General features: G+C 39.6%; 1 protein-coding gene across 12 annotated transcripts in view; it reads left to right on the forward strand.

Moving 5' to 3' along the window:
• znf423 (zinc finger protein 423) overlaps nt 1-25,796 on the forward strand; it is a 403,631-nt gene that overhangs the window by 124,882 nt on the left and 252,953 nt on the right. For 8 of the 12 annotated variants that reach the window (XM_069901631.1, XM_069901628.1, XM_069901636.1 and 5 more), the window contains one exon: nt 20,791-20,994. In XM_069901631.1, the coding sequence (XP_069757732.1) occupies nt 20,859-20,994 (136 nt within the window). In that variant the 5' untranslated portion in view covers nt 20,791-20,858. Of the gene's footprint in view, nt 1-20,790; nt 20,995-25,796 lie in introns of those variants that run through there. The other 4 variants (XM_069901632.1, XM_069901629.1, XM_069901638.1 and 1 more) reach the window with 1 other exon arrangement.

Consider the following 25,796-nt stretch of genomic DNA (forward strand, 5'->3'; position numbering starts at 1 on the left):
CGGGTGGACAATATCCCAGAAATGTGCAAGACAAATAGCGTCCTGCTTGGCCATGTGCTGGTTTAAGGTTTTTGATCTTAAAATGCTATTTGCTCAGGTATCCAAAGATTATGGTGATGATGAATTTCACCCTCAATATCTGGATTACCATAATTGAAAGGTAATTGGTGAAGCATTTCACATTTTCGAAGATCTGGTCAATGTTCATTGTAGAATGTCAGTAATGTGTAGTAGTGGCTAGTTGGTTGAGAACCTTTATATCATGGATGTTTAGTATAAAACCATTCTCTCATCCTTCAATGAATGGAGTTGTCTCTGAACACGTACATGGACAAATACTGCCAGCATGTTGCATCTTAGGGACTGAAGTTCCTATGTGGAGATGATCTAGTTTGAAATTCAGATTTGCTTAATTTCAGCAGGAACCTTGTTGGACATGAGGTGCAGCACTGAATGAGAAACAATGGCAAATATGTTTGTTTGATGAAGTAGCCTTGTTTTATACTGTGCTTATCAGTTGCAGATCCATTATTAAAATTGTACTTTGAACTTAACACAAAGCGATGTTGCAGATGTAAGATGAGACTAATTTTTGCAGGCATCCATAGTTGAGAAAGATGCTGCAGAATCCCTCAATTGATGGTCAAAGGCTTTTTAATGGCTGATGCTGGTCCTATGATTTTGCTTATATTTGACTCGTTGTACCTGAAGATGGATAGAATCCACATCACAGTAATACGTTTGCTAATGGGAAGCGGTTGACAAAGAAGTGGTGATAATTTTCCCTGTAATAGGCAGCGTTTGAGAAAGGTCTGATTGATAACTACAATCTATCTCTTTTCATGAAGATGGTCACAATCGCAGTGGCTCAGACATCCCTTGGAATGCTCAGACATCCCTTGGAATGCTCAGACATCCCTTGGAATGCTCAGACATCCCTTGGAATGCTCAGACATCCCTTGGAATGCTCAGACATCCCTTGGAATGCTCAGACATCCCTTGGAATGCTCAGACATCCCTTGGAATGCTCAGACATCCCTTGGAATGCTCAGACATCCCTTGGAATGCTCAGACATCCCTTGGAATGCTCAGACATCCCTTGGAATGCTCAGACATCCCTTGGAATGCTCAGACATCCCTTGGAATGCTCAGACATCCCTTGGAATGCTTAGCTGTTCTCAGATATAGAAAATAAAGGTATAAATTGTAGATTGAAGTTCTTCTGCCAAATTTTTAAGAATTTCGGAAATGATACATCTGAATTTGAGGTCTAGTTGTTTCTGAGTTGGCAAATGGGCTTTTTGATGCTGTTGGTCAGCAAAAGTGGTCATTAGTGCTTGAGGCCAGAGACTTGACTGACCAGTTTACAGGATTCTGGACACCTACTCCCTCCTTGCCAACTATACTTTTCTGATCCTGAACTTGAAGTTTCTTGGGAGAATAATTTTGTCTTTCTTTGAGATATGGTTATCAATGTTTCCAGGGTTTTGGTATCTGATTATTCTGGTGTACTATTTTGCATTAGAATAAGCTAAATGATTGTGAAATATGTATGTATAAAATAAATTCATTCTTGAAGATGGGTTCCAACCCAGGAAAACTTTTTTTGGTTTCCCATTCTATAAGTTGGAGTATGTCCTTCTTTGGTTCTTGATTCAGGGATATAGGGTGGAAGGTGAGAAGGGTCAGGGTGGGCGGGTTGGGGAGCCAGGGAGGAATCAGTAGATGAGGGTTTTTGTCAATCAATCTACAAGTGAGTTTGTGAGAGAGAGTGCACGTATAAATGCTGAGAGGAACTTGAACACATCCATCCAAGTGGTATCAAGCAGCAAAGCCTGGTGTTCAGTTCCCTTGGAGCTACTTTCCATTGGATCAAGACCTTGTTCTTTTAAGTCCATTTGATATCTGGTGTGAAATGGCTATCTTGCTTTAAGAAAAGGCATGCATCACACATCTGCTGCTCTTCACTGTGAGTTTTGGAATCTGAAACTGATTAGAGGAAAATGAGTAGCATTACAATTACAGATCTGCTGTCACAATATCAGAACTGGGTTGCTTTCATTTGATCTACTGAGTGAGACATAATAGAAAGAGGTGGCCAGCTAGGGCCACTGTGGGTTTGTGGTAAGAGACAATACTTCCTTTGATTAACTAGATTGTTGGTAGTGGCTGAGATTTGACTGACAAGGTGCTCCTCCTATTACAAGTGCTGGAGGTTGGACAAAGAAATGAATATTTTTGAAGATTCTGAAGGAATAGGCTAAATGAACTTGCTTTGAATCACCGGTTATTTCTGTTGTAGCTTTTGTACAAATGAATGAACTGGAGTTGATTATTTCACATTTTACCAAACACGTTTTTGATGCATTGTTGTACTGTTTCGAGTTTTTTTGCAAATGTCATTAAAATTTACCATCTGTACTGAGAGAAGTTTCTCAAGCACTATTTTAACAAGAGCTAAAACTTGTACTTTTTGCTGCGATGAAAGCAAATGAAAGAAAAGTTCTTGTCCCATGGTGTTAAACTTATTGAATGACCGACTAAATTAAGAAAATACGTTCTTATATTAAAGATTAGCCCAGAAGTCAGAGATAAAGTAGTTGACATTCACTAAATTCCATCCACTTATTCTGTACATATGCTGATCTGCAGCATTATTTTATTTTCAGAGAAGGAAATAAATGCAAGATAAAATACTGCACAACTGACCCAGTCAACAAATTGTAGGACATGTGATTCAATTAGGATGTTATCTTGAGGACTGAGTTGCAAATCTATAGCTCTCCCAACAAATGACTTGACATATTACAACCAATTACATGGCATCGGCATGGGGTTCAGAGCAGCATGGTAATCGATCATAGAGTTGTGAATAGCTTGGCACTTCCTTTGCTTTCCAATTGTGTAGAGGGCAAGGCATTCAGCCAGAAGAAGGATATTGATGACAGTGAAGCTGATGTAACTTCCAACAGGGTGAACTTAATGACTGATGATGTGGCCAAAATTTATTTGCCTCTGCAGTGAAGTCATAAAGAAATTAAGTTGGTATTTGGCTGCCAAGAGAAGGAAACCTTTCATGTAAAAGGAAAGGTTTTTAAGGTAAGTTTGAATAACTGTTGGAGAAATCGAGGTATTTGGAGGGGGGATGATGATTAATCATGAAGGTTGATTTGGAACATCAAATGGGATTAAGTGTTGCATACATTTTGGAAACTCAATTTCTCAAAAATGATGTCAAATCATTTTTGTTTTTGTCATTTGAAGGCCGAAGGATTCCATAAACAAAATGATAATGTCTAAAGTATCTGCAATACTTCAACAAACATCATCATGAAACCTCAAGAAACGTAGAGAGCATTGTAATGTGAAAGCTCCTGGATAATATTAGTAACCTGTAGCTGACCACTACAAAGACACACGCACAATGTGGCAGGTTAAGCTCACTCACTTTATTAGGGCTGGAAAGGCTTCTTTTATACTGTTCAAGTTCCCGCCGTTTTTGCTGATTAACTGAGTCAGCCCTATGAATAACAATAGCGGGTAGGAACATCCATGCATATGAATGCCCTTCTTCCCCAGCCTGTTTCTGCTGAGTTAGCTAAGCAGCTTGACCAACACCATTTTAGGGCTGTTGGTCTGATGCTGCCCCAGCTTCTACCCCCGCCGGTTCGTTATCCTGGGAGTCACTTTAGCGATGCGATGTGCCAACCCGATCTCCGCAATTGTGGGCCACCACATGACCCCCCCCCCCCCCCCAAACTGGCGTTACAGTCTATAGTGTCCATAGGTATAGTCCCCAAAGTCTTTTGTGGTCTCCTGCATCGAGATGTTGGTGTCTCCACGGGTTCTGCTGGGTCTGTGTGGGCAGGCTTGAGTCTATCTGTAGTGAAGACCTTTGGTTTACCACCGATATCCAGCTTGCAGGTGGCTCCGTTGTTCTGAATGACTTGAAAGGGACCTTCGTATGGCTTTTGCAGTGGTGAACGGTGGGGTCCTCTGTGTACAAACACATACTCACAGTCCTTGAGTTCTTTGGGGATGTTATTCTTGGCTTGTCTGTGTCTGGAGAGTAGGATCGGAGCCAGGTTACCGACCTTTTCCCGCAGCCTTTCCAGGAAGGTGATTGTCTCCTCCTGCTGACCTCTGGCCTGTGAAACCAAATCCCTGGGAACCGTGAGTGGGGCTCCGTAGACGAGTTCAGCGGAGGATGAACGGAGGTCTTCTTTCGGCACTGTTCGGATGCCCAGTAGTGCCCATGGTAGCTCGTCCACCCAGTTGGGGCCCTTGCGTCTGGTCATGGGGCGGTCTTGAGGTGTCTGTGGAAACGCTCCACAGACTTGTGGCTTGTTGGCTTGTGGGTGGTATGCCGTCGTATGTTGTAGCTAAGCGCCCCACAGATTGGCAATGTCGGTCCACAAACTGGAGGTGAGCTATGTGCCTCGATCAGAAATGAGGTGCTGTGGCAATCCGAATCTTGCAATCCAGGACGAGAGGAGTGCTTTGGCACAGGACCTGGTGGATGTGTCGACCAGGGGGATTGCTTCTGGCCACCGGGTGAAGCGGTCGACCACTGTGAACAGGTAGTGGAAACACTGAGACACTGGCAAGGATCCCACTATGTCCACGTGAATGTGGTCAAACTTGGGTTCCATTGGCTCGAAAGGCTGTGGGAAGACTTTGGCGTGTCGTTGCACTTTGGATGTTTGGCACTGCGTACACGCGTTGGCCCATCCCTGGACTTGTTTCTGCAATCCATGCCACACGTACTTGCTGGCCACCAGCTGGACTGTAGTCCTGATGGATGGGTATGCCAGCCCGTGGATGGAGTCAAAAACTCATCGCCTCCATGCTGCTGTTACAATAGGTCGAACCTGCCTGGTAGCCACGTTGCACAGGAGGGTGGTGGTACCTGTGCCGACTGGAACATCCTTAAACTGAAGGCTTGTGCCTCTGCCAGTGCTGTCAAGTCCAGACCGTTGATCATGGAATGGATGCTGTGTTTTGACAAGGCACCAGCGACCATGTTGTCTTTGCCTTAGATGTGCTTGATGTCGGTGGTGTATTCGTAGATGTAAGACAAGTGTCTCTGTTGGCGGGCTGACCAGGGATCGGAGATTTTAGCCAGGGCGAAAGTCAATGGTTTGTGGTCCATGAAACCCCTACCCTCAAGAAAGTACCGGAAGTGGCGGATGGCTAAGTACAGCGCCAGCAGTTCTCTATCGAAAGCACTGTACTTTAGTTCAATGGGCTGCAGATGTTTGCTGAAGAAAGCTAGTGGATACCAACTTCCTTCTATCTGCTGCTCCAGGACTCCACCAATCGCAGTGACTGAGGCATCGACTGTGAAGGCCGTGGGTGCATCTGGTCTGGGGTGGGTCAGGAGTGCAGCTTTGGCCAGGGCTTCATTGGTTTCCACAAATGCATGTGCGGATTCGTCGTCCCAGGTCAGGTCCTTCTCCTTGCCGGACATCAGGATGAACAGAGGACGTATCACTCGAGCAGCTGCTGGGACAAACCTGCGATAAAAGTTTATTGTCCCTATGAATTCCTGCAGATCTTTGGTTGTACTGGGCTTCAGGAAGCTGTGGATGGCCTCTACCTTGGCGTGCAGTGGTGTGGCCCCATCCTTTGTTATCCTGTGGCCCAGGGTTGATGGTGTTCATACCAGACTGGCATTTGGCCAGGTTGATGGTGAGGCTGAACTCCTGCAGATGACTGCAGAGATTTCGGAGGTGGTGAAGGTGTTCCTGTTAGGTTCTACTTGCCACGAGGATATCGTCGAGGTAGACGAAAGTGCCGTCCAGGTCTCGGCCCACTGCGTCCATCAGTCGCTGGAATGTCTGTGCCACATTTTTGAGCCTGAATGGCATCCTCAGGAACTCGAACAGCGCAAATGGAGTGATGATGGCCTTCTTAGGGATGTCATCAGGATGCACCGCGATCTGGTGATATCCTCGCACGAGGTCCACTTTTGAGAATATTGTTGCCCCGTACAGATTTGCTGCGAAATTCTGGATGTGTGGCAAGGGGTAACGGTCCAGGGTGGTGGCTTCGTTGAGCCAGCGATAGTTGCCACATGGTCTCCAGCCCCCAGTTGCTTTATGCACCATGTGCAGGGGCGAGGCCCATTGACTGTTTGACTGTCGAACAACGCCCAACTCCTCAAGCTTGCGGAACTCCTCCTTGGCTGGTCGGAGCTTCTCCAAGGGAAGTTGTCTCACCCTTGCATGGAGAGGTTGGCCCTTGGTCAGGAAGTGATGGCTGACGCCGTGTCGAGGCATCTCCGCTGTGAACTGAGGAGAAAGGATTGCTAGGATTGGACAACTCATCCTCCGAGCTGTGAACAGAGTCCAGGTGTATTGCCGGAAACCTAGTGCCCCTCAGTGCGATGGTCTGGTAAGTCTCAGTGTGGATGAGTCGCTTACCCTTCAGGTCCACTAGGAGGCTGTGGGCTCGCAGGAAATTCGCTCCAAGGAGTGTTTGTTCCATTGCGGCCAGCAAGAACTCCCACGAGAAGTGACTGCCCCTGAAATGCAGTTCAGCCCTAAGAGTGCCATAGGTCCGTATACTGCTGTTGTTGGCAGCCCTCAACATGGGTCCCGCTAGCCTGCACCTGTCGGGGGTATCACGCTGACCTCTGCTCCTGTATCCACCAGGAAGCATCTGCCGGACAGGCGGTCCCAGATGTATCGGAGGCTCTCTTGGTGGCCAGCTGTCGTGGCCATCAGCGACGGCTGGCCTTGTCATTTCCCTGGAACTCACAGGGGAACTGGCATTGGCGGGCCTCAGTGCCCCATTTCCGGTGGTAGAAGCACCATCTGTCACTGGACTCACTCCTGCCTCTCGTCTGCTGTTCCTTGCTTGGGACTGCTGTGGTCTGATTGCAGGACTTCGTTACGAGCCCCACGATAGCTGAGCACTTCTGTTTCTGTTTCCACAGAATGTCTGTCCGTGTTGCGACTTTCTGTGGGTCAGTGAAATCCGCATCCGCCAGGAGCAGTTGGATGTCTTCAGGCATCTTTTCCAGGAACATCTGCTTGAAAATGATGCCGGGCTGCTCATCTCCCTGGAGGTCCAGCATCTCGTTGATGAGTGCCGACGGGAATCCATCTCCAAGCCCAACCAGTTGGAGCAAATGTGCTCCTCGCTCTCACCGCGAGAATCTGAACGTCTCAGTTAATAGCTTTTTGAAGGCAATATAATTGCCTTCCGATGGTGGTCTGTGGATAAAGTTGGCCACTCTGTCTGCAGTCTGCGGATCCAGAGCGGTGACCACATGGTAGTACTGGGTGGTCTCTGCTGTGATGCCCCTGATCTGTAACTGAGCTTCCGCCTGGTTGAACTGTCCAGAAAGTTGGGACTGCTGACTGCTGGTTCGTTCTCCATCGTTAAGTTTAGATTCCTTCTAAACCGTTGGGGTCACCAATTGCACCCGACCACTATAAAGAAACACACACGCACAGTGTGGCAGGTTAAGCTCACCCTTTATTAGGGTTAGAAAGGCTGCTTTTATACTGTTCAAGTTCCCGCCATTTATGCTGATTGACTGAGTCAGCCCTATGAACAACAATAGCGGGAGGGAACGTCCATGCATCTGAATGCCCTTCTTCCCCAGCCTGTTTCTGCTGAGTTCGCTGGGCAGCTTGACCAACGCCATTTTAGGGCTGTTGATCTGATGCTGCCTCAGCTTCTACCCCCACCGGTTCATTGTCCTAGGAGTGACTTTAGCAATCTCTGTCCGCGCGATGTGCCAGCCCAATTTCCACAGTTGGGGGGCGCCAAAAACCCATCAATATGGACGTTGGAAAAGCGGGCAAAAACAACTGAGCAGAAAAGACATTACAACAAACAATTTATTTGGGACATGATGGACTTGACTGTCTTGCACTTGTGAACTGTATCTGCCAGTTAGCCTAGTGAAAAATTAGAAAACTGTTCCAGGATGTGAGGACAGGGAACAATAGTAATTGTAAAGATCAGCCCTGAGGACTGGCAAATTACTTAGAGGCTCTCACACTGGGATTGGAAATTTAGATTCCTTTTGAGATATGCATAGCATCAGTGCTCAAATAGTACAGGTACAATAGTTTCAGTGCACAAACGGAATCCTGATGAATCTCGAGAATATTGTGATAGGGAATGGTGGCGTCATGTGTTATAGTGACTATGGAATAATCCAATGAGTAATTTAGAAATAAAATCAGACCAGGGATTTTGTAGCATTGTTTCAAGATATAAAATTGTAAAATACTGTAAGGGGCAAAAAAAAACTTCACTATTACTGATGATAAGCATAAGACATTTGAATTTGGTTTCATTCATCCTCGAAGATTACAGTTATGTGGACAAATGGTCAAAACTCTGATCTTACTTATCAGGTATCCTCCATTTGCAAAGATGATTCAGCAAATCTAACGAAAGTGACGAGAGAGAAAAAGGTCCATTGCCATCCATTTTTATTTCAATACTGTCGTGATAAGATGTCATTGTTGATTGTCTTAAGAATGTCTTGCAGAATTTCTTTGTAAGAATCCTGTGTCAGCAAATAATATAGTGTTTGCTCAGTCTCCTGGAAATCTATTGCATTTGACAGTTAATTGATGGATGTGGTAAGTAATGGGGTACACCTAAGGGAAATGTCAGACTTAAACAGTACTTTAAAAGATTTAAAGTTTTGTTTGAAAGAACCTGAGAGGATACTCCCGTTTGTGCTTTATTTCATGATTCTAGTTGCAGATTTTTTTGTTTTTAAACCTGGGATTCAGGTGGACGCCAATTTTAAATTGAATGCAGTTCCTTTGGATTGTGCTCAGAAGAGCAAAACTTTTTTCTTGTTTCACATCAAGTGACAATAACATTTCTGTTCCGATTCAGTTTATAGCATACAAAGGTGGGACATCAAACCAATGCCCTTTCTGTGGACATTGTTTTGAGGTATTTAATTGAGTTAAAAGCTTTCTTTGATCCATGCATAAAGTCGTTGAGAGCTAATGATAAACATGCTGGAATCTGGGGGTTAGTGAAAAAGCACCTTTGGGACCCTCTTGCAAAATTCCTAGAGGACAGGGACTTGAAATAAAAATATTGCCCCTCAGTAAATAAACATTTGGAACAGGATGGGAGTCATCTTTCTCAACATTAAACAGTATTCAAATGAATATATTACCAAAGCGTACTGTTGATTGCTCGGTGATTAAGACTCGAGGGAAAACTATTCTTCTTCAATATTTTTATTGACATTGAAATTTCACATCCAAAATTATATGTATATATGTTAAAAGTCAAAAAGATACATTAAACTTAAATTATATTTTATCCAAGGTTCCTCACCTTTTAATCAAACATATTAATTGATATTTTATTATTTTAAAGAAGGGAAAATCTAAATCCACTACCAAGAAAGAAAAAAAAAGACAGAATTCTCATCAGAGAGATAAATTACCTCATTAGTCAACAGTTTTACCTTCATAACAAATCAAAGATTATAAAAGTAATTCAAAAAGGGTCCCCACACTGTTTGAAAATTTGACTTCAAATTGGAAATTGAGCATCTAAATTTAAGCATGATGTGATGTCACATAGGTGGGGTAATGTCTCTCCATCTGAGCAACACAGCCTGTCTAGCCCTAAGAGATATAAAAGGTAATACATGCAGTTCAGATGCCATTAAAGTTATGTCACTCTCTCCAAGAATACCAAATAAAGTAGTTAAGGGATTAGGTTTAGAATTAACTTTAAAAAGTGCAGAGAAAGTTTGAAATACTTTGTTCCAATATTTCTCGAGACTTTGACATGTCCAGAACATATGAATTAATGAAGCATCTTCATTGCTTTATTATCACAATGTGGAGATACATCCACATAAAAAAAGAAATAGTTTGACTTTGGACATATGAGCCCTATTGTAGGAGAGTGGCGGGCACGTCAAGAAAAGATATTAACCAATATGAAAATTACATTCCAAGTTTCTTCAGAAATTAAAAGCTGTAGGTCCTGTTCCCAGGATTTTTAAATGTTATCTAAGGGAGCCTCTCTTATTCCCAACAACATATTATAAAAGTTAGATATTAAACCATTATAGAAAGATTGTAAATTAAAAATTACATCAATTAAATTATTATCAGTCCTCTTAGGAAATGTATGTAATTGAGATTGTAAAAAATCTGTAATCTGCAGATAACAAAAAAAAGAGTAATTAGTAGACTATTTAACTGAAAGTTGTTCAAAGGAAGCGAGTCTCCCCTCGACAAATAAATCTAAATAAAACTATTTACTGTGCCGGGTTTTGTTTAAGACAATTATTGCAGTCCAAGGTTACTACAAGTGAATCTTGCAGTCATCGTTAATTCAGCCATTTTGAGCTATTTTATTACATCATCTATTTTCCCTATAATTAGATGCAGATTGGAGTAATCTGTCATTTTCTGCTCAACTGACCAAATCTTGTATATTTTTCTGCAGACTGAAACTTTCATCCACAATACTGTTTATTAGTCTACAATATACCATTTTTTGTATCATCTGCAAATTTCTTTATCATGCTCCCCTAATTTTACCTCTAAACCATGAATAGATGTTACAAAAAGCAAGGGGAACACACTAAGCCCCATTAAAGACCTTGGATACTGCCACTGAGCCAGTTTGACTCAATTTGGCAATATTCTTTTGACCAGCGTGTTATAGGACTTTGTCAAAAGCCTGGTTGAATCCCTGCAGACCTCATGGATTGAATCTGCATTTAACCCAAATCTTGTGAAGAAAAAAAATGTCTTAAAAATCTCTCAATTTTGAAATGATGATTCAGTATCTGAGCCTGGACACCACTGTCCTTTCCTGGTGGCTCAGCAGTGGAATCTGGAAGGGCAGTTCTCTTGCTAAATACTTTTACTGTGATACTTTACAAAAAAATAGTGCTTCCTCCTGATAAGTTACATAATTTTAACTAAATTGATCAGAATTTGAATGTGACTTGCACTTCAGAATTACAGCAAACTAGTACAGGTAATGCAAACTTTTCAGAAACATCATAAGATTCTAAATGAAACATGGTTACTTTTTTTAATGTCTCAAAGCAAGCTCAGAAAGTCTCAGGAAATTTCAGTGAGTCTCTGGTCCTCACTTTCCATCCCACCAGCCTCCACATCCTGACACATTATTTTCCAACGCTTTCGCCAACTTCAGTGCAATTCCACCACCAGCTACATCATCCTCTTGACTCGTCTCCCATCTTTTGGAGAAAGAAGCCTCTACAAAACTCCTTGGTTTGCTTTCCTCTCCCCACACATCCTTTCACCCCACCCCACCATTCCCCTTAGGCACTTCCCACTGTAAACACTGTAAGTGTGAAACATCACCTTGATCCAGGGCTATAAACAGACCCTTTAAGTGAGGCAGAGCATTATATGCACATCATTTAACCTAATCTACTGCATTCGATGCAGCCTCTTCAGTTGGACCAAGCGTAGATCGGGTGACAACTTTGCCAAACTATCTGTAGATTTAAAGTTGAACTTCTAGTAGCCATCTTTTTCAATTTCTTGTACTATTCCCATGCAGATATGTCTGCCCTCTGGATCATCCATTGCCAGGGTTGGCCAAACATAAATTCGAGAAGCAGCATATCATATTCCTTTCAGACAGCCTGAAACTCTACAGCATGAATATCAATTATTTTCAAATGTTTTGTAATCCCTTTGCTGTCTGGTTCCGCAGTTTCCATCTCTTTAATTATTCCCATTCTTACATTTCTCTCTTAATTTCTTGCTCCTCCCCTTGGTCTCTCCATCTCTCCTACTTTCTGTCCAAGAGCCTGCCGCTTTTAGCCATCCACCCTAGCTTTGATATGCTTGATATCTCCCCTTTTCACTTAGTCTTGAGAAAGAGACTCGACCCAAAACATTTACTATTTCTACTCATGGATGGTGCTTGACCCGCTGATCATTGTTGCTCAAGAAGCCTCAAACCACTTTTAAACTGATGTAGTACACATGATTTATACAAGGACAAATAAAGCAGAGTGTTTCTTGTGGAAATGATGAGGAAGAACTGTTCGCCAGAAACAAGGAACGATTTAGTATTGCTTCATTGGCGATTTAGAAATGTACATATTCTCTAAGCAGAGAAATGGGATTGAAGTTTACTGAGCAAAATAATTCACTGTTTATCTATATTTTATTTATGATTTTTTTACAAACTCAAACAGTTCCAACAATCACGTCCGTCAAGTATATTTACATTTCTTCTGCTGAGTCTGATTTTATCACCCCCTCCCATTAACCACAGGTTTGTCGGAACTCAATGCCTGTCCTTCAGGCGTTCATCTCGACTTTGCCTGATTGTAATGGACCCCCCCACCCCCCATCCACCCCCCAGGAGTGGAAGGACAAGGGGGGAAGGGCAGGAAGTGAAGCACAGGGGACCACACTATACCCTTGCACCTATGTAATGCAGGTGTGGTTGTCAGATTTTAAGAAGTTTCATGTTTTTTTCCTTAGATTATATATAACTTTCTCTAAGGGAAAACAGCTCTGATTCACTGTTTATCTTGAAGAAAATTATCCAAAGTAGCGAACACCTTTCCTTTCAGGATGTCTGGCAATCAGGAGCTATGATGTTATTAGACAGACTGAGCAGTCTATCACATTGAAGAATTCAATGAAATGCACATTTTGTAAATAAATATTTTCTACAAGTTAGAATCCAAATTTAAATCTAAATAACCTTCAAGTTTCTTTTGTTCTTTTAGAATTTATTGTTTTGAAATATTTATATGGTATAGGGTGGCACAATTAGTATAGTGGTTAACACAATGCTGTTATAGTGCCATTACAGTAGGTTAATTGGGTGAATTTGGGTGGGATGGGCTGAAAAGGCCCTATTACTATTCTGTATGTCTAAATTAAATTACAGTACCTATCGTTTAATCAGCTTTTACGCATAATGCACCCTCAAAAATCTATTTAGATCCCATGCAACAAAGCAAGGTTATTTTTTCCCTCAGGGAATTTTACTGTGAGATTGTTTCAAAAATACTCTTAATTTATGATGATTTAAATGATTCTATTCAGTTCCATTGCTAAACACTGCTTACGGAGGGAACTGATTTTCAGGATTTTGCCTTTAAACTGCGTGTGGGGAAATCCTGAATTTGTTGTCTACATAGTGGCGGCAAATGGTGATAGTTTTTCGGACATTATTGTCATTGATCCAGGAAGCTATCCTAACTTAAATTAGTTTAGTGTGCCTCAGAACAACTCTTATGTCTGTCTTCAAGCATGGTGAGTGGTAAAACACAGAAGTCTACAGACACTGTGGTTGAAGTAAAAACACAATGGTTTTATGTTTGTGATTGAAAAATTCTCAATTGGAAATCCTTTCTAATAATTTTTTTTTAATTTCTGAGAGGCCTATCTGTTGTTGGTTTGTAGTTTTATTTTTAATAGTATGGAAAATACAATAACCATCTATTAAGTGAAAACTACATGAGCAAAAAAAGTAATCACTTTTCATATCTATTCATGCCAGAATGAAGGCTGTTTATGGATGAACTATGAATGTTTAAAAAGTGAAAGCAGATTGCTCCTTTAATTGTTAGAATTGTTCCAATTTTAATAGGTTGAAGAATTCCAGTGCAGAAGCCAATGAATTTTTTATTTTTAAATGTATCTTTTTCTGATGGCAACGTTAGTAACATGATGATTTTTCAAGCTGCGCTGAAAGTTTTGCATGCATTTGCCATGGTTACAAATATTAGAAAATTATGATTCAGAACAAAGAATTGAAAATAGCAAACTCATTAATAGGTTCGTTTAGCTGGCACAACAAATCTGACATTTTATTTTATTATCATTTTATTGATTTGATTAGACTCCAGACGTCCTTGCTTTTCCTTTACAAGTTTTAAAAGTATGCAAGCAGTTTTGTTATTGAGATGTCATGTTTTTATGTATCATTAAAAGGGATCTTAGAGTTATAAATACAATTTTTCAACATTAGCATCTCATGGAGCTAGATTTGTAACAAAAACAAAACCAGGAAATCTTCTGTACCAGGAGGGTCAGCCAAAGCATCAAGGATTCTTGTCAGATGAGTAAAGCATTGTTGGAATCAGGAATGTGGTACAGATATTGAATAGTCTCAAATGGAGTCAGGCTAAAAGTGATGTTTAGTTCTGTATTTTGTGCAAATGCTTATTAATGGTTGGTAATGGCTTCAAAACTGCATGCCTATGAAGATTTTGCATTTGGAATCTGTTTTTATCTGTATGGGATGTATTTGCTGTATTTTTGGGTCAGAACTTTGCAACCCCACTCTGGCTGATAAATCCTATCCTGGAATACATTTTGTTGGGTAAATGTTGGGTTTTGTTGGGTATGCTGCAAAAAACTGAAAAGCAGGAGAAAAATTAGCACGTCAATTTGTTTACTCCACTATATGGTTCAGGAAATTTTGTTGACAGACCCATCAAATTAGTCTCTTTCAAATAGATTACAATTCTTGCACATTTTAAAAGTGTATTAATTTATATGAGCCAAATCCATATATTACACACATAGATAAAGCATATGTGTAACATGTATTTAACATGTTGGACTTGGCTGTCACATATTAACTCATGCAAATCACTGTACTAGCTTTTTGTATCTGATTGGCTGAAATTCCTTGTTCGCAACTAAATGGGCCGAGCAGATACCAATCAACACCTAGGAACTACTAATGAAAACTTTCAATAAGCAATTTAAAAAAAAAACACAAAAGAAATGACCATAAGATAAAATAGTAAGAAGATTGATCAATGGAATTGTTCGAGATGCTTTTTGTTAATTATTATTCCCTCTGTTAAATAAGTGGTGTAATAACATAAATTAAAACATGAAGAAGATAATTAAACTAAATTAAACAACAGATGAGAATTTTCTGAAGAGTTGCATTTGTGTATTTTATTGGACTTCATTTTCTCATCTTCACCTCTGGATAATTTTGTGACACAATTGCAGGATGTGAATTGATAATGATGCGGCCAGGTGTACAGGTAGCTGGGAGTTTGGCAAATGACTGGCAAAAAATTGTCCTTAACCAATTAAATTTATCGATTTTGTATGGATAATAAATGTGGGAAGTGACAGATTGAATATCTAATTCTAATGTTTATTAAAATAGGACTTAATTACTTATTTGTTGTATACAACATGTTGTCATATGAATGAAGACGTCCTCCTGCTCAATGTTCTGATTGATTTTTAATTCATAAATGTTCAGGAACTAAAAGCACTTGTGCCATACTCATAAAAATTACATATTTTGTACCAGTTCAGAGCAAATGACAAATGATTATCCTCTGTGCTAGCAAGTTACAGGCTAATGACATTTGGATCCAGTAAAACAATTTCCTACCTGCTTTCTTTATGTTCTTTTCTATTTCTCATTATAGTTTTGCCTGTTATACATTTCCATTTTAGAATTTTGCAAGTTCAACTCTTGTTTTGAATGAGTACAAGAGTGTTTGACACTAAATACTAAATGGTTGAAGTGCAAGGCTATTGAAAACAAACAATTACAACAACAAATTCCTTACACATTGGCACTTGAACCCAATAATTAACCGCCAATTTACCAGTTCACCTGCCAGTGTGAATGCTCCCGAACTGGTAGTGGGGGGGGGGGCTAAATCGCCCTGTGAATTACCACCTAGGGAGGTAGTATCATTTCTGATCCGTTTTGAATCGACAAACCGTGAATGACCCGGTATGCCAGGTCCATTTAGTAATGTGTTGATGACGTTCTTGCTTGCGCGCAGGAACGTGAAGGAAACAAAAGGTATCCTTCCAAATAACAACACTGATTTAAAAAGTAGAAACTTTGTATTCAATTTACTAAATTCAAAATCCTGATCAATATTATGATCTTGTATTTAAACAAAATTATTCATACTTAAGCATTATGCTCAGCATAGTATGAGCCCTTCAGTCCATGATGTTGTGCCGACCTATGTAAACCTACTCCAGTATCAGAAAATCAAATAAAGCTCACATGAATAAGAGCATGGGAAAATACACGTACAATTTAATAAAACAAGCATACAAAATTCATAAAGGTCTGTGGGAAAATCGTAGCGGAAATAAAACAGATAAGAATAAAAGAGCGTCAACTGTACCTTACTCCACAAAAATTAAATAAATTGAAATCTGAATGATCCAATTTGTGTTTTCAATTCAGTCAATATATAATTTATGCATTTGACCTGGTCATGTCCTAAAGTGAGATCCTTCTGGGGAGATTTGAGGTATCTCCTGGAACAAATTACCGGAATTCGATACCCTTTGGTGCCAGAATTGTTTTTGTTGGGGAAATTAACAGATATAAGCCCTAAAATGAGGCTGTCGAAAAATCATTTGAAATTTGTTAAACTCGCTTTAGCGGTGGCCAGGAAATGCATAGCTACTACTTAGAAATCTGATTCCCAACCAAGTCTGATCAGCTGGAAGTCAGAAATGCATAGATGTGTTCCCCTGAAGAAGATTACTTACAACCTCAGAAAATGTATCAACATGTTTTTAAGAATATGGAACCTGTATTTAAGATATACGGGTGTTAACCTTCGATGATTTCCCCCCTCCGCTTTCCAATACCACACTATCTCCAGTATCCCTAGCCATGTTTATGTCAAAGCATTTATCCCTTAAAGGAGGAAGTGAGCTCTGGATGTAATTAATGGTTTTGGAAAACAGATGATTTTGTCACATCATATGGGAGAATTTTATCTTTTTATCTTTTCTCTTTTTCCTTTGGGAGAAGGGAATTTTTTTAACTGTTTCCTAGTTTTTTTAAAGATTGACACGGTGTAATTTTGTTTTTATAAACAATAGTGCAGAATTTGATAATTATGATAATGTGTTGATTCTTCTTTCTTTGTATATCAATGTGTAGTTTGGTTTTGGTATTTTATTTTATACAGGTCGTCCCCAACTTACAACTGTAATGGGGATTGCAGGATTAGTTGTAACTTGGGTTGGTCTTAAGTCAGGGAATGGGGACCTCAGCCTGCCATGGGGAACAAAGGACTTCAGTCTACCCCCGGGAGTGGGGACCACTGTATACAGTACTTTTAATACAAAATATGTACTTGTACAGTGGTTTCAATAAAGATTTTTTGAAAAGAATTTTGGTCGTATGTGCGGGTGGATGTATCTCATGTAGGTTGGAAGTCGAGGACTGCCTGTACATCTGTGATGTTTCTTTGATTTTGCTTATTATGTAACTCCATGTTGATTGAAAATCCTTAATTTAAAAAAAAAGTGTGGGAAAATGCATGTACAATTTATGAACAACTGAATTAATGTATACTTCAAAAGTTCTGTTTTAGCTTGCATCAAGAATGCACCCAACTAGTTCTTTATTGTTTGTTACTTTCTTCAATGATTTTATCTGCTCCATTATCCCCCTGCTGGTGGGTGTGGAGGGATGTTTGTGTAGGGGTGGGGGAAGGTAAATTCCTATATGTGGCTCATCTAGGGAAAATAGCACCTATGGCAAGAACTGAAATTACGTCCTCCTGTTAAGACTTATTTACGGGTGTAGAAAAATGGTAACTGGGATAACACACACACACACACAATTATTTATGGTGAGCGTGGGAAAGTCACAGCGTAGATGAAATACACAAGCACACACACACACAATAAAGTGGATACATAAAACAATCAAGGGTGGATAGATATGTCTGTGAGAGAGGGAAGGGAGAGAAAGATGAGGAGAAAAATAGGGTGGGGAGTGAGAGAGGTTGCAGGCAGGCAAGAAACTAGCCGCCTTTTCCTTTAAAGCCTTTGTGTCCCAGTGCACCTCAGCAAAATGAAAGGGCTGTATGCACGGAGCACTGATGGAGGGGTTTTTCTGCTGCACGGAATTCTGGGAGGGCTATTCCGCCATCACCCAATGCATCACTCAAGACATCACTGCTGGAGGATAGGCATCCCTTTGTTTTGTGTTACTAGGTAGGTAATGTGCACAGAACTGGTTTTCCTTGGTCCAGTGTGAATGGCCCTACTGGTATTTCAAAATAGTTTGTTCTCCTGTCAATTGAGCAGTTTGCAAATGTGAAAGGTGCTAGTGAAGTAGCAGCCCTAACTTCCAGCAGCAAGATTTTGTTTCATGGAGCATGTGCTGTTTTTTTTCATACTCCTTACTGGATTGATGGCAATCGAAGCACATTTTCCAATGACTGTTTGTGATTTTTAAGCCCACTATTAAAAGCAAGTACCATGACCTTGCTGTTGCTTTTATGTTCAACTTTTAACTCCAGTAGCATTTCATATATTTAAAATGTGTCCAGAATGTCTTCTTTCAAATCCAGTGTACCTCTGAGGAGTCTAGCTTCTGAAATCTTCATTTTTTTCCAGACATGACATTATTTTCAGCGTGAATCTACCTGCATTACTGACATTTCATAAGCAATTTATCTGTCCACTAATCTATCCAAAAACCTCACCAAATGTGCTAAACTTTATTGTTTTCCAACTTGTTTTGAAATTTCGTATTGGTTATATATATATATATATATATATATCTCTCTCTCTCTCATTCCCTTAGGTCACACATGTCAAACTCAGGCCTGCGGGCCAAATTTGGCCCGTGATATAATTATATTTGGCCCGCAAGATCATATCAAATATGTAATAGAGCTGGCCCGCTGGCCGCTGCGCCAGTATAGCGCATGCACAACTAATACTACAAATCCCAGAATGCTTTGCAAATGCATTGGCGCCGGCCCGTCAGCCCGCTAATCGCCCCCACCTCCTCTCTTTACTTTCATTAACATCTGCGACCTGTCGCCAAACTCACACGTAATAAACCCCTTACGAAAAATGGCCAAACGAAAGACAGAAAACAGGACCTTTCAAGACAGGTGGGAGGCAGACTATATGTTCATCATTTTAAAAGACAAACCGGTTTGTCTTGTGTGTGGAGCCAGCGTGTCTGTAGTTAAAGAATATAACATACGACGACACTATGAAACGAAACACCAGGACAGGTATAAGGATCTGAACGAGAAGCAAAAGCTGCAGAAGGTGGAGGAGATGAAAAGAAGTCTGGTTTTACAGCAAACTTTATTTTATATTTTATTTCTCATTTGTTAATGCTTCTTCTGGAAAGAGTTTAACCAAAACTATTATTAAACATTTATTTTAATAAAAAAAAGTTTAACATTACATATGTTGAAAGAAGAGAAAACCATGCAGATGTTGTTGAAAATTTTCAATAAATATTTAGTTTGGCCCACGACTTAGTCCAAGTTTTTAATTTTGGCCCTTTGTGAATTTGAGTTTGACACCCCTGCCTTAGGTGATCCTACTTTTACCATTAAAATATGTTGTGCTCAAAATACTAATTATTTCATAAGTGGTGGGTGATATAGTACAAGGATCAGCTCCTTTTAAAATTGTCACCATCTAGTAGTTCGTCCCTATGAAATAAATATGAATTCACTTTTTTTGAATAAAGCAATGACAATAAATTTAACTGACAGAAGTTATTCTGCCTCGTGGATTCAGAAAACAAAAACATTTTACAAGTCATTACCATGATATGTCTAAAAAGCCACCTTGGTTGCTTGATTTTTAATTGTGAGATTGGATTTTCAAGAGGGATAATTTTGTTTTAATATTTAATGATTACTTATGCAGTCACAAAGGAAATATTGCTAAAATCCTAAATATGCTTTTCTTGTATATATATGTTGGCAAAGAATTTAAAATTTCAGCATCTTTACATGAAAAATTACAGGATTTGTAATATAAATTAAAGAAATTGAAAATGTTTTTGTGTTTTCTGTTTGTGGAACAAAGAAAGATTTTGTTGTAGTTATTGTTTATTGACAGTATGGTTGAAAATTAAGCCCATTGAAAGTTCCATGCATATGGTGTTTTTGGCATTTGATACAATCGCCTGTCAAATCAGACAAATGACAGCTCAGAAAGGTCGTGAAGGTCAGATCTCCAGGAGGTCAACAGCAGATAACAATGTGAAACGTGGAAAAACACTCATCATGTTGATCTTAAAGCAGTTAGATTTTTAAAATTTTTCTCATGAGGAGATTTAATAATCCAACACATTACAATGAGGCATAATATTCAGGGAACCTTCAATTTTCATGCTTTCTCTTTGCTAAAATTCAGTCTCCTTGCTTAATTACACAATTTGTTTCACTGTTTTATAACAGGGATGATCAGAAACTATCTTCATCATGACCCTGGAAATGAGGTGTAGTCACTTATTGGGCTAACAATATGAAATTGGACAAATCATTTTAGAAATATTTTACAATTTTAGAATGCTGTTGTCTGCCTTCATTGTGCAATGGATTCAAATTTTGATCTCCATTGTGCGATTTCTAAAACGTGCAACATATTTGTTACTTCATGGAAGAACTGCCATTCTCCTGCAATAAAACATGAATATTCCTGAAACTATATTTATACCTATGTGTTCTCAATTTTAAATATTTAAAAAGCTTGACAATTTCTTTTTTGTGGGAAGTTAAATTAAAAATGCCAACTGAAAAGTGGTGGATACTTTCAATATTTTGTAATGTTTGACCATATTGTGTTTTTTTTTTAAATTGGATTACAAATCTATTGATTGGATTAGTTTATTATTTGTGATAAAACACTAGTAATTCTTCTCTTTTTATCCCAAACATTAGATATTATTATTTATACATATTTACTGCTAAATAGACTTAAAAATCTTTCCACAATACATTTATATGAGTGATAGAATATTCTGGTTCATCAGCAGGAGCCTCAGGAGGAGACCAGGAATATGATACCAAGGACGGACAACTGTTGGAAGACAGGCACAGCATGACCAGTCAGGAAGAGAGAAACGAAGATGATGAAGACATGGAAGATGAATCAATTTACACCTGTGATAATTGTCAGCAGGACTTTGATTCGCTGGCTGACTTGACTGAACATAGGGCACATCGCTGTCCTGGAGGTAATGTTAAATTAACTCTGCATTCGGCTTGGGTGGACTTGGGTAATTGGGTACAACTGTTATTTTGTACAAATTTAGACATCAATTTTAATTTAGGGGTTTACTGGAGGATCTTGTTAATTTAAAAATACTGGATTTTACTTTAATCAGGAGATTGTTGAAATGTTTAAGAGCCAGGTCTACAAATATAGTGTTTCAATTCTGAGCAGCAAAGATTTTAGATAGCAGAATGGTATCATGAACAATAAGAAGTTAACATGCATTTGATTTTTTTTTCACCAATTAACAGGAATAATTTTCTAAACCCACAAAAATGTGGTTATTTATCCTTGTATGAATAAAATTTGTCAATGTGGATATTTCAGTAAATGGTAATGAGAACATAATCTGGATTATGTGATGCACTGTGGAAAAAAAATATTAAAAGTGAACTCAAAAATAGAATTCTGAGAATACTTGCTTTCATTATATGAACAAAGACTCCCATATTTACCAGCCTTTTAGCACATGTGAAATTATTCCCATAGTGCACCATCACTGTTGTGGAGTCTGTGTCAGATAGTATGATGAGCTTTTGGTATAATTGCTGCTCAACAGCAATTCTCCTGCTTAAGTTCAGACTGTAGTATGCTTGAGACTTGTTCCTAATTAAAGTCCAAACTGGATGGAATTTCACTCAGAGCAATAGCTATTCATTGCTGGATCTAGAATGATCTCTCGAAACACAATTAAATTCTATCAAAACTGCTGACTATCAAAGATAACCAATGGCTTCTCGCTGTGCTTTCACCGAAGCTCCAAAATCATGCCCTTATCAAACTCAACTAGTCAATGAGATCTTTTTCCTGTTCCTTTATGTTAGCTGATGTTGATAAGTAATACCTTTCTTCAGGTGAATGAATAAATCGTGAATTTCAGCTTTCTCATAATTTAATATTTGGAGCTCTGCCCTCTTAGTTCCCTGAAAGTAATCATGGCAAGTAGATTGGGTGTTAAAGAAAGCAGTTGGCATGCTTGCCTTCATTAGGCAGGGCACTGTGTTTCAAAGTAAGGAAGTCATAATGCACCTGGGTGAAACTGTTAATGAGGCTATGGAAAGGATACAGAAAGATTTTTACATGGTTAGAGGGTATGTACTATAAGGAGGGGCTGGGAAAACGTGGGTTGTTTTCTCTGGGGTGTCAGAGACTGAGAGGAGACCTGATGGAATTTTATAACATTGAAAAGCAAAGGTAAAATAGGCTGCTAGAATTTTTTTTCCCCCAGAGTAAAAATGTCAAATGGTGGAGGATATGCATTTAAGGTGAGGGGGTGTGGGGCAATATTTAAAGGAGATGTGCAGTGGAAATTTTTTTACACAGCGAATGGTCAGTGTCTGGAATGGATGCCTGGGGTAGTGGTGTAAGCAAAAAACAGTAGAGCATTTAAGAGGCTTCAAGACATTCACAAACAATGATGACTTGTATGTTTTCTTCCCGCTGTCAGACATTTCAATTAGAGTCACCTGGTCTGCTTTTTCTTAACTATTTGCTATTTCTATGTGACATTGTTCAAAAATTATTTCAGGTTACGTATGAGTGCTGACAGTCACACTCACCATCAACTTCACCTCTGCCTCAATCAATTCTGAGACTGTCTTTCATTTATTATCCTAGTCGTCTGACATCCAGTACTTGATGAGGAAAAATAAATCTAGAGTAATTTCTTTAATCTCTGCCAAAAATTGCCACCCCTCTTTCTGGCGCATGTCACAGTTTAATTAAATTAGTTGCAAGCTAAACATTTGGTTTTTTTTTTAAACTTGATATGGGTTTCTAAAATCATATCCAGTCCATTGTGACAACTATCTCAATAGCATTGACCTCCATCTCCATATTTGACTTGGCTCTTTTGCCAAAACATTCATTCATGTCATTGTTAGTCTTAGATCTGACTATTCAATTGCTACTTGTCCTCTCATACTTCAAATCTTTGCTACTTGTATGTCAATTCATACTAACCCCACATTTGCCCTTATGCTCACTGATTTAGATGAGTGCTTGGGCCAGCAACAAATCAAATCTTCCATTGTTTTGACTCTTCTGTTTCTGCAACCTTCTCTACAACCTTCTTCTGAGATGCAGTATTCTTCTAACTTGGGACCTTAAACATGCTATTTATTTGTTCCCTTGTTGGTTGAAATGCTTTTAATTGTACAGGTCTTTTCAGATGAGTTTTTGGGAACCTGTCCTCAAGTTTCCAGAAATAGCAAATATCAAGTCGGTAAAAACTGGGCAATTTAACCAGTTACCAACCCAGGAATTGTGAGGTGTGAAAAGGTCAGACTGGGCAGGGGCAGTCAAAATTGAGTGGGCTTCAAGACCTAAGTCGGCCTTGGAGCCTGGCTGAGTTCACCCACCAATCCTCTTCAGGTGGTGTGAATCAATAAATGGCTTACCAAGAAGGCTTTGTGACGTCGGCGTCTGCATGCACGTGTCACATAGGTGACCCACCTCTTCTTTTCCAGCAAGGAAAAATTTTGCAATTTTGACAGGTTCTCCAATGCGTTAACTTGCCAAATTCTCCACGACTCCATTGCCACCACCCTTTCCTACTCCATTCTCTGCTCCCCCACCTAAATGCTAAAAACAAAACCTTGAAAAATCTCTTCAAATTCACACAATACAGAAGCAGCAAATTTGTACAGTACCTCATGATCAGAGAAGGGATGGAAGGTGAAAGTAAGCCTTATCAATTCAAATAACATGAGGCTTCCTATGAGAATATTGTATCCAAAACAAGTAAAACTTAACCCCGTCCTATATTCCAAAACCCTGCTCAAAAGGAGGCTGCAAGCGATTCCTGGTGGTCACATGTCTGACTGAGTGTGTTCAATGCAAGGTTCCTCCATTTGCTGCTCCCACACTTTAGCCCACGCATAAGCCGGGGTTTGGGGTTAAAACTCTTTAGTGTCTGGAGTGAGCGGAGCCTTCCTCGAGCATTGCATAAGTCTCAACGTGATCTTCACATCTCACACAGACTTACTCCAATAAAGCAGAGAGGAGGAGAGACACTCTGCAAGGGATCATGGGAGTTGAATGTTCAGACAGAAAGTATCTCGCTCTAAACCAATCCAGACAACAATTCAGTTCGAAATGAACAGTGGACAAACAGACAGGTGGGGAGGGGGTGGAAATGAGAGCAACCCCAAGTTAAAAGACAAACAGGGAGGAGATTTAACGATAGCAAAACAATCTGGTAGGAAACGCGACTGATGGCTGTTAAATTGACCATGAAGCAAGTGGGTTAAAGTATATGCTTTATTAACTGTTCCTTCGTCACTCTGTACTCTGCTTGCAAATGTCATTACTCTTTTTTCTTCCTCCAAAAGGCTCCCATACAACTAAGTGATTCATTCATTTATCTTGCCCATAACTTCTACCATGCTAATCCAATGATAATCAGAATATTTACCTCTGCATCTCAATTCTAAAGTTGTCATGGGATTTTACTAGAATTATTTGAATCACAATTTATGCCAAGAACACTACAACAATTTACATTTAAAAAGCAAAATCCATCCCATTCTCCATTACAATTTGACTTCTGGTGGCACTTACTGTCAGGGTGTAACGCGCCACTCACAATGTCATTGATGGGGGTGGGAGCCCCCCCCTTAGAATGCCTAGCTGTTTATTTTCCAGGTCAGTATGGTTGTGGCGTGAAAGACCCAGGAGGTGCAGCCTTCCTGGGAACTGTACCTGGGTCCCAGAAGGGTTTCCTACACTTGGTGGTTTGAAAATAGCTATTGTCAGATTTAGTTTGGTAACCTCCATAATATCACTTACTCTCCCTCTGCCTCTATTCATTTGCTTGTGAAACTCTCACCTCTGTCTTTTATGGCTTTTAGACTGCAATGTCGGGGAAATCGTGGAAAAAAATTCACATAATTACTGCCCATGTGGTCGTTCACTCTGGGTGCCTTTTTAGACTACAAGTACCTGAGTGCAAAAGTCCCAGTGATTGGATGTGCAGTAGAGTGGATGACCATCAACTGATTTTTCCAGCACGACTTACACTCCAAGCTTCCTCCAAAAAGTTGTAGGGGTCTTGCAGGATAAATCGCGGTACAGGAATTAACTCAAAATTCCAGCACATTCCTTTTAAGACTGCCCATGTAGCCGCAAAATTCCTTGATTGTGCCGTTACATGCCTAAAAACTATTAATATTAACTCTCATTGATGGTAACACAATTGTCCTTTTTGAAGAACTGCTTTGTTATTGAAATCAATGTACAATGATGTCAGTTTCTCTGTGCTGGTGGTGAGATCAAACTCCTAAACCTCAAATTGTATGCTTGGATAAGAAAGGAAATTACTCACTGATGGAGATGTGGGTCATCACCTTTTTGATTTTTTTTTAAGAAATCTGACTTTCCAATTTTTAACAAATTGAAATGAAGTATTTTCCAAAGGTATTCACACACTTTACTCACAACTTGCTACTTGAATTGTTACTGGTTCATGCTTTAAACTTCTGTTAAACTTTGTTTTTCTCAGGTGAGAGTAGTCATTACCTTTATTAGAAGCATGGCTCCATGTGGAATTATCTTAGTGGTTGTGTTGTGCATTAAATTGTGAATTGTAGTTGGGTAACATTGACAGAGTTTTTACTCAGGACTGTATTCTTTCTTTACAGAATATGTTGTAAAGACTTGAAAGTCGTTGGAGTGCTTATTTTTAACAAGGCAAAGCATTTTGATACCCTACGAATTCCAGGTCAAATTCAATAGCTATGAATTAAGTAGCCAAATCCAATTAAA

This window comes from Narcine bancroftii, chromosome 10 (genome assembly GCF_036971445.1).
Source record: "Narcine bancroftii isolate sNarBan1 chromosome 10, sNarBan1.hap1, whole genome shotgun sequence".
Classification (NCBI taxonomy): Eukaryota; Metazoa; Chordata; class Chondrichthyes; order Torpediniformes; family Narcinidae; genus Narcine; species Narcine bancroftii.